This window comes from Notolepis coatsorum (assembly GCF_963971535.1).
Source record: "Notolepis coatsorum genome assembly, chromosome: 6".
NCBI classification, from domain to species: Eukaryota; Metazoa; Chordata; class Actinopteri; order Aulopiformes; family Paralepididae; genus Notolepis; species Notolepis coatsorum.
Window position 1 is genome coordinate 53,411,936 of NC_140170.1, and position 12,971 is coordinate 53,424,906.

At 42.7% G+C, this 12,971-nt stretch overlaps 1 protein-coding gene across 10 annotated transcripts in view; it reads left to right on the top strand.

Annotated features, from left to right (window-relative positions):
• The window catches only part of cnot1 (CCR4-NOT transcription complex, subunit 1), a gene marked incomplete at its 3' end in the record, with an annotated part of 160,705 nt that overhangs the window by 118,232 nt on the left and 29,502 nt on the right, over positions 1-12,971 (top strand). For all 10 annotated transcript variants that reach the window (XM_084316060.1, XM_084316063.1, XM_084316056.1 and 7 more), the window contains exons 37-39: positions 2,787-2,895; positions 4,390-4,559; positions 8,976-9,207. In XM_084316060.1, coding sequence (XP_084172186.1) covers positions 2,787-2,895; positions 4,390-4,559; positions 8,976-9,207 — 511 coding nt within the window. The remainder of the gene's footprint in view (positions 1-2,786; positions 2,896-4,389; positions 4,560-8,975; positions 9,208-12,971) is intronic.

The window sequence follows — 12,971 nt, forward strand, 5'->3', positions numbered from 1 at the left end:
GGCCAGCAAAGACGTGAGAAGACGTGTCCCGGCACTCAAAGTGTTAATATCTAATCTATGTTTTAAATTATGGCTATGTCTAATCTGCCCGTCGCTTATCAAAGAATCATTTTCCAGTCAACATTGGCAAGGCAGATTGGTTTTTTATCGCTTCATTTCCGTTTGATAGCATTCTGAAAATCACCTGTTTTTTTCACAGAAAAAACCACACATGCCTATGATAATCGCCTTTTACTGGAATATTCCAGAACGTTGTCATTTGTCGGCATATTTATGAATCGTTTTCAAATAAACGCTAGATGATCGATAGTATATGTGTGCGCACGCACGCTCATGCCACGCGCTGATAATCGCTGGTCTTATTTCCTCATGGCTTTTACAGTCAAAACACCCATATCACATATCACATAAACGCTTATATCTCTGTGAAAACAAGTCTGATTATCCTAACACTGATAACATAGATTCCTTACCTGACATCAGATGGTATCCAAATGGTATATTCCAATTCCTGATCACCATTCGAAAAAATCGATAAGTGTATTGATCCAACGTGTATACCAGCGTTTCCGTTAGCCGGTAATTACCGGTATTTGACCGGCAAAATCTGTTGAAGTCCGACATATTTAATCTCTCCGGTCATAGTGTCCGGTGAAAATAGTTCCCTCTGGGCACAGTTTGATTATTTGAATTGTATTTGGATGGGCTGGAGTTGGGTGGCCTATGCGATGAACGAAACAATCATTGCGTTTGTTGTCGTTGCTTCGCTCAGCGAGAGCTTGCTGCTGGATTTGCGGAAGGCATGCAGCTGCAGACCCACAGAACCCACCAGCTTTGCTGGCACAGTGCGGTCCCCAGACCTGGAAAGCTGCTCTGCGGGTCTGCAGCTGGATGCTTCTTGCAAACTAACTGCGGCCGGCTCGCGCTGATAACAGCTTTCATTGTTGGACCGGCTGCTTGGTGGAGCAACGATGAAACGAATGTAATGAATCGTTCGTCGCATGGGCTATTTAATTTTGGCCTGTTTTGGTACGGTTCGGGTGGTCAAGTTGTGCTTGGAGGGAGTTGTTTTCACCGGACATTATGACCAGCACCAAGTCGTTGGGAGGTGGAGATATACATCACGCAAACCCACGATAATGTTGCCGTCTCTCTCTGCAAAATTTCTCAGTTCTTCGCTTGATATAATTAATACAAATGTCCAATATAACGGAATTCGTTAGCTCATAAAAATGTGATTATAACAGACTGCTGTTTAGTGTCGGACCGACTGCCCACATACGCGGTCTATTTTATTTCAAGTCAGTCAGCAGCAGCACGGAGTATCGAGGGACTTATTTTATTTGGAATATATTAATGACTGTATACGCAAAAGTAGCCTATAGTTTTAAGTAATAATATTATAAATCTACATGCCTTGAGGATGACATTTTTTATTCAATTGTTTTAAAGCTCAATAAACTATGACCGGAATTAATCTCATTTGTCCGGTAGATTGAAATCTTGCAGGTCACGGAGACCGCCAACAATTTTTTCTAACGGAAACCCTGGTGTATACAGTAAAACACATGATCCGCGCGGCTCAGAGGCTCCAGAATGAACTCTGGTAGACCCCGGCTGCATCAGTGAGAAGTAAAATGTGGAGTCAGAAATCCGTTCTCCCATTCACTTTCATTGAGTCTATTCCAAAAGGGTGATTTACCATCTGGGAGACGATAGGGGGCGCTTTTTTCAGATCTGAGCGTCGGCAGTCCCTGGATCTCGAACGGTAGGCTCGCGTGATGCAATATGATTTCAGATGGCTAAGAAAAAGAAAAAAAAAAGAGAATACTCGGGCCGTGGCATTAAACGGTCGGGGCGTAAACCAGAGAATAGCCGTGAGTGGCATACAAAGTGTTAAAGGTGCTGTAAGTGGTATTTTATTTTTTTTATTTTTTAAATACCGATAAGTGTCGAAATAGCTCTACATTCCGACGGCCATCACATACAGGTGCAGCTCGATAAATTAGAATATTGTGGAAAAGTTATTTTATTTCAGTAATTCAATTCAAAAAGCGAAAATCTTGTAGATTATAGATTCATTACACACAAAGTGAAATATTTCAAGCCTTTATTTGTTTTAATTTGGATGATTACCGGTATGTCTTACAGCTCATGAAAGCCCAAACTTCTGTATCACCAATAAAAAATAGATGTATTTTTCTGTTGTATATAGAAATGTCGGCCTTCTGAAAAGTATGTTCACTCAGTACTTGGTTGGGGCTCCTTTTGCATCAATACAGCTAAATGTATAGACTTTTCCACGATATTCTAATTTATTGAGCTGCACCTGTATAAAGCGTGTTTGGTCAATAACATGGGTCTCCCAGTCCCTCCACTCTGCAGTAAAAATAAAATACAATTTCTGGTATCCCGTTTCAACTTCCAACCAATCAGGAGAGAAAATCCTAGATCTTTTTTTTTTTTTACTTATTTCAAGAAATCTTGCCAAGCCAAATTTGCTAGCAAGATTATTTAACTTGTTTCAAGCACATATTTGCTTAAAACTAGTTTTTATTTCTTATTTGTCAGACTATTTTAGCAGTGATTGGATAAAGTGAGAACAGGATACCAGCAAATGTATTTTCTATATGAATGAAGGCTGTCGGAATGTAGAGCTATTATTGTAGACCTCGTTTTAACAAATAAGAATTACACCACATTTTAAGGTGGTGAGAGAGTCTTTAGTGAGCCGTCTACAAGTTCAATAAACACAACTCTTAACCTGCTGTGTGTTTTGTGTCCAGGTGTCTCATCGAGTGTCGTGATGAGTACAAGTATAACGTGGAGGCAGTGGAGCTGCTGATCAGGAACCACCTGGTCAACATGCAGCAGTATGACCTCCACCTTGCACAGGTACAGACCAGATAATACCAACATGCAGCAGTATGACCTACACCTTGCACAGGTACAGACCAGATAATACCAACATCAGCAGTATGACCTACACCTTGCACAAGTACAGACCAGATAATACCCAACATCAGCAGTCAAATATATTACCACTGGGATACTACACAACATGAGCAGTCAATTATAATTATGAAATTACTCCGTATCCCAGCAAATACCTGCATATTCCAGGTCTTCTGATATGATATGAGTTTATTCCAGCTGTTGTAAATGGGGGTTTACAAGAGCAGCTAAAACGGAATACCCCCAATAATCCCGCTCTTAATGTGCTTACTTAAAGGGGAACGCCACCCAAATAATACAAGTTGTGAACATAAGCTACTCTCTCCCAAAGTAAGACTTGTGATGTCAAGTGAACATAGCTACTCTCTCCCAAAGTAAGACTCTTGTGATGTCATCAAGTGAACATAAGCTACTCTCCCAAAGTAAGACTTGTGATGTCAAGTGAACATAAGCTACTCTCCCAAAGTAAGACTTGTGATGTCAAGTGAACATAAGCTACTCTCCCAAAGTAAGACTTGTGATGTCAAGTGAACATAAGCTACTCTCTCCCAAAGTAAGACTTGTGATGTCATCAAGTGAACATAAGCTACTCTCAAAGTAAGACTCTTGTGATGTCATCAAGTGAACATAAGCTACTCTCCCAAAGTAAGACTCTTGTGATGTCATCAAGTGAACATAACTACTCTCCCAAAGTAAGACTCTTGTGATGTCATCAAGTGATCATAAGCTACTTAGTAAGACTTGTGATGTCATCAAGTGAACATAAGCTACTCTCTCCCAAAGTAAGACTCTTGTGATGTCATCAAGTGAACATAACTACTCTCCCAAAGTAAGACTTGTGATGTCATCAAGTGAACATAAGCCACTCTCTCCCAAAGTAAGACTCTTGTGATGTCATCAAGTGAACATAAGCTACTCTCCCAAAGTAAGACTCTTGTGATGTCATCAAGTGAAGATAACTACTCTCCCAAAGTAAGACTTGTGATGTCATCAAGTGATCATAAGCTACTTAGTAAGACTTGTGATGTCATCAAGTGAACATAAGCTACTCTCTCCCAAAGTAAGACTCTTGTGATGTCATCAAGTGAACATAAGCTTCTCTCTCCCAAAGTAAGACTCTTGTGATGTCATCAAGTGAACATAAGCTACTCTCTCCCAAAGTAAGACTCTTGTGATGTTCAGACTCAGACTTGTGATGTCATCAGGTATAAAGTCTGGAGCTGCTCCATAGAAAATGAGCTTTATTGTCAGGAAATGTACCTGTTTACTCAGAACATTCCTCTGGCTGCTCTGTCAACTTGACCATCTCTCCCAATTCATTGTTGATGTAGCAGCTTCCCAGCTTATTCCTGAGCACATCACCAATTTGAGTTGTAGCAATCCTGGACTGTTGTAGACCATGGGAACAACACTGCATGTGTCTCTGTGTTCCAGTCGATGGAGAACGGGTTGCACTACATGGCGGTAGCGTTTGCCATGCAGCTGGTGAAGCTGCTGCTGGTGGACGAGCGCAGCGTGAGCCACATCACCGAGGCCGACCTCTTCCACACCATCGAGACCCTGATGAGGACCAGCGCACACTCCAGAGCCAACGCACCTGAAGGGTAAGATCCAGAGCCAACGCACCTGAAGTAGGGCTGGGCGTTTTTATTTGACACAAATCAAACTAAGATAAATTTCCCTATTGAGATTGAAGTGCTAACCTAACTAAAAAAAATAAAAAAATCATAATAATAATTTAAAAAAAATAATATATATATATATATATATATATATAATTTATAATTTTTTACTAAATCCTCAATTTGAATAAAGTGATTAATCTGATTAAATGAGTATTTTTCTTTTATTAAATACACTTTCTTTAACCTTTTCTCTGCCACGCTTATATCTATCCTTATACCATCCTCTGCCAGCTCTATTTGTCTATGGAGATGTTCCCCTTCTTTGCAGGGCTATAACTTTTTAAATTGTATTGCTAAATTGACATTACTATGGCCCATTCAACATCAAGTATCTATCGTTTAGGATGTAGCAACGTTCTACTTTTTCATTCACACATTCATAATAAAATATGGTCTAAAGTATAAATATGTTTTTATCGTTTTCTGCAGCATTCCATAGAACGTGATTTATAGACATAAATACATATATTAGATCATCAAATGTAGTTTGATACCGATTGACGTCAGATAAAAAATTTCAATTGTACAAGGTCCTAAACGTCATGCCTCATCATCTGCTGGTGACCGGAGGGGGGGGGGGTGTTTATAAGTCCGTGGCCGACGTTAAATCATTTATGTAGAATGGGTGATATGTTGATCAGAGCAGTTTGTATGTATAATAATAATCAAACACGCTGAAACTCACCGCAGCTTCCTCGTAGCGTTGGGCGATCAGCGTGGAGCAGAAAGTTTGCTATTATGGGATGTCGATCTAGTTGGTCCAGTTCCAGGTTGTATAATACTATATACGTCCAAATCATGTTGTTTATTGAGTTAGGGCAACCGATCGATTATCCAGTGTGTCGAGATGGAGCCCCGGGAGCGATAGCGAGTGGCCGGACGAAATATGGGTGAGCACCACTTCCTGCCGCTCACTTCCGGTTTTGGCGATTCGCCGATCGGCCACCAGATGGCGGTCTTGAACCGTTGGAGAGTTGAGAGGAGATCTACAGGAGATCTCAAGTCTCCGTGGGTGAAATATGATTGCCATGACAGATTTTTGAAATATTGATTGATATTGATATGTACGACGTCATTGGCACGCATGGCGTCTAAAGTTGTCCTTGGCGATTAAAGGGTTAATGAATAACTTATCAGTTTCGTCAACATAAATCCAATAAGGGCACGGTTGGTATGAAAGTGATGGTGACATCTTATAGTATAATATTATTGTAGCCTAATCTTTAACTGCAACTGTGAAGAAAAACCCCATTGGTTTAAACAGATTGAATAGACAAAAAAATAAAAGATAAAAAAAAATATTCAAATGTTGATTTAGAATTCGAATGTCAACATTATGTTCGAAGCATTCGGTACAGCCCTAATCCCCCTCAATCTCTCTCTATCTCTCTCTGTCTGCCAGTGCAGACTGTGGGTGACTGTCACTCAAAGCGCTTATGGGCAGAGCCCAGCCCAAAACGCGTGAATACTTTCCCCAAGGCAGTTGTCCTTCCGCGTTTCAGAACTTCTCTCAGTTCCACAAGTCCATCACATCAGCTACCTACCTGCATCAATATACTACTAACTATCAACTAACTTGCTACCGCCGTGCATCGCTATACTGCTGCTACCATATCAATCGACATCACATCAATATAAATAACGTATTGTTTTCATCTCTATATTAACGTAACTAGCTATTCATATCAATCGACATCACATCAATAGTTAGTATATTGATGCACGGCGGTAGCAGTATAGCGATGCACGGCGGTAGTAGTTAGTGCATTGATGTGCTAGTTAGTATATTGATGCACGGCGGTAGCAGGATAGCGATGCACGGCGGTAGTAGTTAGTGCATTGATGTGCTAGTTAGTATATTGATGCACGGCGGTATAGCGATGCACGGCGGTAGTAGTTAGTGCATTGATGTGATAGTTAGTATATTGATGCACGGCGGTAGCAGTATAGCGATGCACAGCGGTAGTAGTTAGTGCATTGATGTGCTAGTTAGTTAGTATATTGATGCACGGCGGTAGCGAGTTAGTTGATAGTTAGTAGTATATTGATGCAGGTAGGTAGCTGATGTGATGGACTTGTGGAACTGAGAAGTTCTGAAAGTTAGGAGTGAGCGTTAGGAGTAACGCGATTGGGCGTTGAGAGAAGCGTCAGTGGCCAATCAGGCCGCGTAAACCGAACGCGGAAGGACAACTGCCTTGGGGAAAGTATTCATGCGCCCAAAACAGCTTGAAATCTTGGAAGTGGAAAAATGCTGCTTTAGAGTACTTGATATACCTGTATTTTTTACTGCTGTATGTCCGTTCTATTTTATTAGTTTTAGACTATTTTTAAACTTAATCATTTTTAACTATTTTATTACTGAATAGAGAGCCTATTAGGATGCTAGATCCTAATGTGAAACACTGATTTACCATACCTTGCCATGCTCACTCATGCCTGTATTTTTTACTGTTGTGAAGCACTTTGAACTGCAACCTCTGTATGAAAAGTGCTATACAAATAAAGTTATTATTATTATTAGAAATACAAAACAATGAATTTTTTTGAAAAAAAACTTTACAGATGTGTTCCATAGACTCACAGGAATTGTGTAAAGTTGCCCAAATAGTGAAAGGAATAGCAAGACATGTCTCCTTTAATCTACTTATCGCCCAGCCCTAACCTGAAGCACACTCCAGAGCACACTCCAGAGCCAACGCACCTGAAGGGTCAGACTGATGTCCATGGTTCATCTGGGGACATGTTGAAACGAACACCAACATTATGCCACAAGAAGATGGATGCCGATTTCCTCTGAGTTCATAGAAAGCTGTCTTGCTGCAAGCTAGCCTAGCTTAGCACAAATTAATGGAAGTGGATACGGACTAGGCTAGCTTGCATCCAGATAGCTTTCTACTGAACGCAGAGAGGAAATTGTTATCAGTCTGCTTGTCTGACTCTGGAGAAGACTGTAAGCACATTTTCCACAATGTTGGCATGTTCCCTTTTAATGTTTTGTATGAAGCTGTCTTCTAAAGGTTTGAGAAGCGGGTTTCTGACTTCTCTGTCTCTGTTCTACCTCACTCTACATGCTGTCTCTGTTCTACCTCACTCTACATGCTGTCTCTGTTCTACCTCTCGCTCTAAATGCCGTCTGTTCTACCTCACTCTACATGCTGTCTGTTCTACCTCACTCTACATGCTGTCTGTTCTACCTCACTCTACATGCTGTCTGTTCTACCTCACTCTACATGCTGTCTCTGTTCTACCTCACTCTACATGCTGTCTGTTCTACCTCACTCTACATGCTGTCTCTGTTCTACCTCACTCTACATGCTGTCTCTGTTCTACCTCACTCTACATGCTGTCTGTTCTACCTCACTCTACATGCTGTCTGTTCTACCTCACTCTACATGCTGTCTGTTCTACCTCACTCTACATGCTGTCTCTGTTCTACCTCACTCTACATGCCGTCTGTTCTACCTCACTCTATATGCTGTCTCTGTTCTACCTCACTCTACATGCTGTCTCTGTTCTACCTCACTCTACATGCTGTCTGTTCTACCTCACTCTATATGCTGTCTCTGTTCTACCTCACTCTACATGCTGTCTCTGTTCTACCTCACTCTACATGCCGTCTGTTCTACCTCACTCTACATGCTGTCTGTTCTACCTCACTCTACATGCTGTCTCTGTTCTACCGCTCACTCTACATGCTGTCTGTTCTACCTCACTCTACATGCTGTCTCTGTTCTACCTCACTCTACATGCTGTCTGTTCTACCTCACTCTACATGCTGTCTGTTCTACCTCACTCTACATGCTGTCTCTGTTCTACCTCACTCTACATGCTGTCTCTGTTCTACCTCACTCTACATGCTGTCTCTGTTCTACCTCACTCTACATGCTGTCTGTTCTACCTCACTCTACATGCTGTCTGTTCTACCTCACTCTACATGCTGTCTCTGTTTTACCTCACTCTACATGCTGTCTCTGTTCTACCTCACTCTACATGCTGTCTGTTCTACCTCACTCTACATGCTGTCTGTTCTACCTCACTCTATATGCTGTCTGTTCTACCTCACTCTACATGCTGTCTCTGTTCTACCTCACTCTACATGCTGTCTCTGTTCTACCTCACTCTACATGCTGTCTGTTCTACCTCACTCTACATGCTGTCTGTTCTACCGCTCACTCTACATGCTGTCTGTTCTACCTCACTCTACATGCTGTCTCTGTTCTACCTCACTCTACATGCTGTCTGTTCTACCTCACTCTACATGCTGTCTGTTCTACCTCACTCTACATGCTGTCTGTTCTACCGCTCACTCTCTTATCCATGTCCTCTGTCCCCCAGTCTTCCCCAGCTCATGGACGTGGTCCGCTCCAACTACGAGGCCATGATCGACAGGGCCCACGGCGGGCCTAACTTCATGATGCACTCTGGGATCTCCCAGGCGTCGGAGTACGACGACCCTCCAGGCCTGAGGGAGAAGGCAGAGTACCTGCTGAGGGAGTGGGTCAACCTGTACCACTCTGCCGCCGCTGGCCGGGACAGCACCAAGGCCTTCTCCGCCTTCGTTGGACAGGTAACACCCCAACCGCCACCCGGCTCGTCAAGCGGCCTCCTAATCACATAACCCAACCCCCACCCGGCTCGTCAAGCGCCATCCTAATCACATAACCCAACCCCCACCCGGCTCGTCAAGCGGCCTCCTAATCACATAACCCAACCCCCACCTGGCTCGTCAAGCGGCCTCCTAATCACATAACCCAACCCCCACCCGGCTCGTCAAGCGGCCTCCTAATCACATAACCCAACCCCCACCCGGCTCGTCAAGCGGCCTCCTAATCACATAACCCAACCCCCACCCGGCTCGTCAAGCGGCCTCCTAATCACATAACCCAACCCCCACCCGGCTCGTCAAGCGGCCTCCTAATCACATAACCCAACCCCCACCTGGCTCGTCAAGCGGCCTCCTAATCACATAACCCAACCCCCACCCGGCTCCTCAAGCAGCCTCCTAATCACATAACCCAACCCCCACCCGGCTCGTCAAGCAGCATCCTAATCACATTCTGTAGAATGGGTGTAGCTGCATCTGCGGTAACATATTTTGATGTCCCCTGACAAATAGTAAAAATGGAGCTAGCTAATACTAACTCCTGGATCTAGGTGATGCTAACTCCTGGATCTAGGTGATGCTAACTCCTGGATCTAGGTGATACTAACTCCTGGATCTAGGTGATACTAACTCCTGGATCTAGGTGATACTAACTCCTGGATCTAGGTGATGCTAACTCCTGGATCTAGGTGATACTAACTCCTGGATCTAGGTGATACTAACTCCTGGATCTAGGTGATGCTAACTCCTGGATCTAGGTGATGCTAACTCCTGGATCTAGGTGATGCTAACTCCTGGATCTAGGTGATGCTAACTCCTGGATCTAGGTGATACTAACTCCTGGATCTAGGTGATACTAACTCCTGGATCTAGGTGATACTAACTCCTGGATCTAGGTGATGCTAACTCCTGGATCTAGGTGATGCTAACTCCTGGATCTAGGTGATGCTAACTCCTGGATCTAGGTGATGCTAACTCCTGGATCTAGGTGATACTAACTCCTGGATCTAGGTGATACTAACTCCTGGATCTAGGTGATGCTAACTCCTGGATCTAGGTGATGCTAACTCCTGGATCTAGGTGATACTAACTCCTGGATCTAGGTGATACTAACTCCTGGATCTAGGTGATACTAACTCCTGGATCTAGGTGATACTAACTCCTGGATCTAGGTGATACTAACTCCTGGATCTAGGTGATACTAACTCCTGGATCTAGGTGATACTAACTCCTGGATCTAGGTGATACTAACTCCTGGATCTAGGTGATACTAACTCCTGGATCTAGGTGATGCTAACTCCTGGATCTAGGTGATGCTAACTCCTGGATCTAGGTGATGCTAACTCCTGGATCTAGGTGATGCTAACTCCTGGATCTAGGTGATGCTAACTCCTGGATCTAGGTGATGCTAACTCCTGGATCTAGGTGATGCTAACTCCTGGATCTAGGTGATGCTAACTCCTGGATCTAGGTGATACTAACTCCTGGATCTAGGTGATGCTAACTCCTGGATCTAGGTGATGCTAACTCCTGGATCTAGGTGATGCTAACTCCTGGATCTAGGTGATGCTAACTCCTGGATCTAGGTGATGCTAACTCCTGGATCTAGGTGATGCTAACTCCTGGATCTAGGTGATGCTAACTCCTGGATCTAGGTGATGCTAACTCCTGGATCTAGGTGATACTAACTCCTGGATCTAGGTGATGCTAACTCCTGGATCTAGGTGATGCTAACTCCTGGATCTAGGTGATGCTAACTCCTGGATCTAGGTGATGCTAACTCCTGGATCTAGGTGATGCTAACTCCTGGATCTAGGTGATGCTAACTCCTGGATCTAGGTGATGCTAACTCCTGGATCTAGGTGATACTAACTCCTGGATCTAGGTGATGCTAACTCCTGGATCTAGGTCAGGGCTGTACGCTGCGATGATCTCATCGCAAATTGCCCCTTTAATTGGCCGTTGCGATTGGTAAATAATATTTGGGGGCGGGCTTGCGAGTAGGGATTTCAAGCCTTGCATTCGCATTTCACTCCTAAATGATCCAAGGCGTGTGATGACGCTGAGCACTCAGGTATGATCAGCGGGGAAAATCAACTGAGCACTCACTCTGATAGACTGGCTGACTGTCTGATTTAGCTATGAAGAAAAGTAAAGTTAGTAGTAGGGATGGGAATCGATGGTTCCTAACTGGGTTTTGGCCATATGCTCCCGAAATTCTCCCGCTGTTTGGCTGCTTCTATGTGCAGTGAAAACTACTCGAAATGATGTCATTGATTTAGTTCAGGGTTAGCCGCGGAGCTAACGCTAGCTAACGTGAGCTAATCAAGCTCACAGAGAGATAAACAGCTGACAGCAGGTAGTACAGGTACAAATACAATAAAACAAGGGGTGGGGGCTGTTGTGTAAACCTTGTGTCGCGTCAATCTGGTCCACACGTTACTCGTTCATATCTCAGCCTGTGCTGAGATATGCCCATTCTGCGGTCTGTTAATAAAGTTTTCAATCAGACAGATGTATGGAAAGGCTTTTATTATAACATTCGTTGAGGTAAAATCATTATGCCTCATTTAGTCATCCTGCAGAGCACTGGTCTCCTACTCGTGGGCCGCGGAGAGCTAATGTAAGTAGCTTTGTTGATGTCAGCACACGCATAGATATCAGCACACGGGGCATTCAGGAAGTCAAAAACGAATGCGCTTGCCGATTGGTGCTAAGAACAGCAGGGCGGGTGCACGCGTTGTGACGTAATTGGCAGACTCTACTGTCAATCAAAATTATTCTGTTGTCCGTCAGAATGAATGAATGAGAACTTTATTAACAGATTGCATAATGGGTACAATACAGTACAGGAGGATGAAGACCAGAGAAAGACTTTCGGCTTTTTTACATAAGGGTCCTCTATTTTCAATTCATCAAAACATTTAGAGACATACAAATATACAGTAGTTTCATAAAAATGCTAAAATGCTATTTATTTATTTATTGATTGATTGGTTTAAAACTTTATTAACATATTGCAGAATGGGTACAGTACAGCTCAATACATACAATTGTTAAGGGGATGCAGACCAGAGAAAGACTTGTCTTGTTTACATCAGGGTCCCCCATTTTCAATTCATCATATTTCATATCTAAATCATATAATATCTCATTGCTAAATATATGCAATATATAATCTAATAATCCAATAATCTAAATCTAATATATAATATAAAAATGCTAAATGCATGGGTATTTTATTTTGTCTTTAATGTTAGCTTGCAAACTCATACTGTCTTGGTAAGCCTCATAATGAATTGTTTGGGGTAAAAAAGAAAAACATTGTGATGTGTATCGTGTATCGCCGAAAGGTCAGAAAATATCGTGATATCATATTTAGGCCATATCGCCCAGCCCTAGTTGGTTCATTATAAAAGATACAAACCTGACAACAAAAGCACTTAAATGTTAAATAAAAGGACCACAGTAATGAGGCAGGAGGAACATATTTTTTTGCACTATAATGGTAAAATTGTTATTTAAAAATTTGCCCCTAAAACATATTTTTTGCCCCTAAATTTTCCTAATTTAGGGGCAAGTGTGCCCCTAGTGAAAAAGCTTAGCGTACAGCCCTGTAGGTGATGCTAACTCCTGGATCTAGGTGATACTAACTCCTGGATCTAGGTGATACTAACTCCTATATTAATATACATATATGTGCTTGTTAGTTCTCTAGAAGGTCTTGG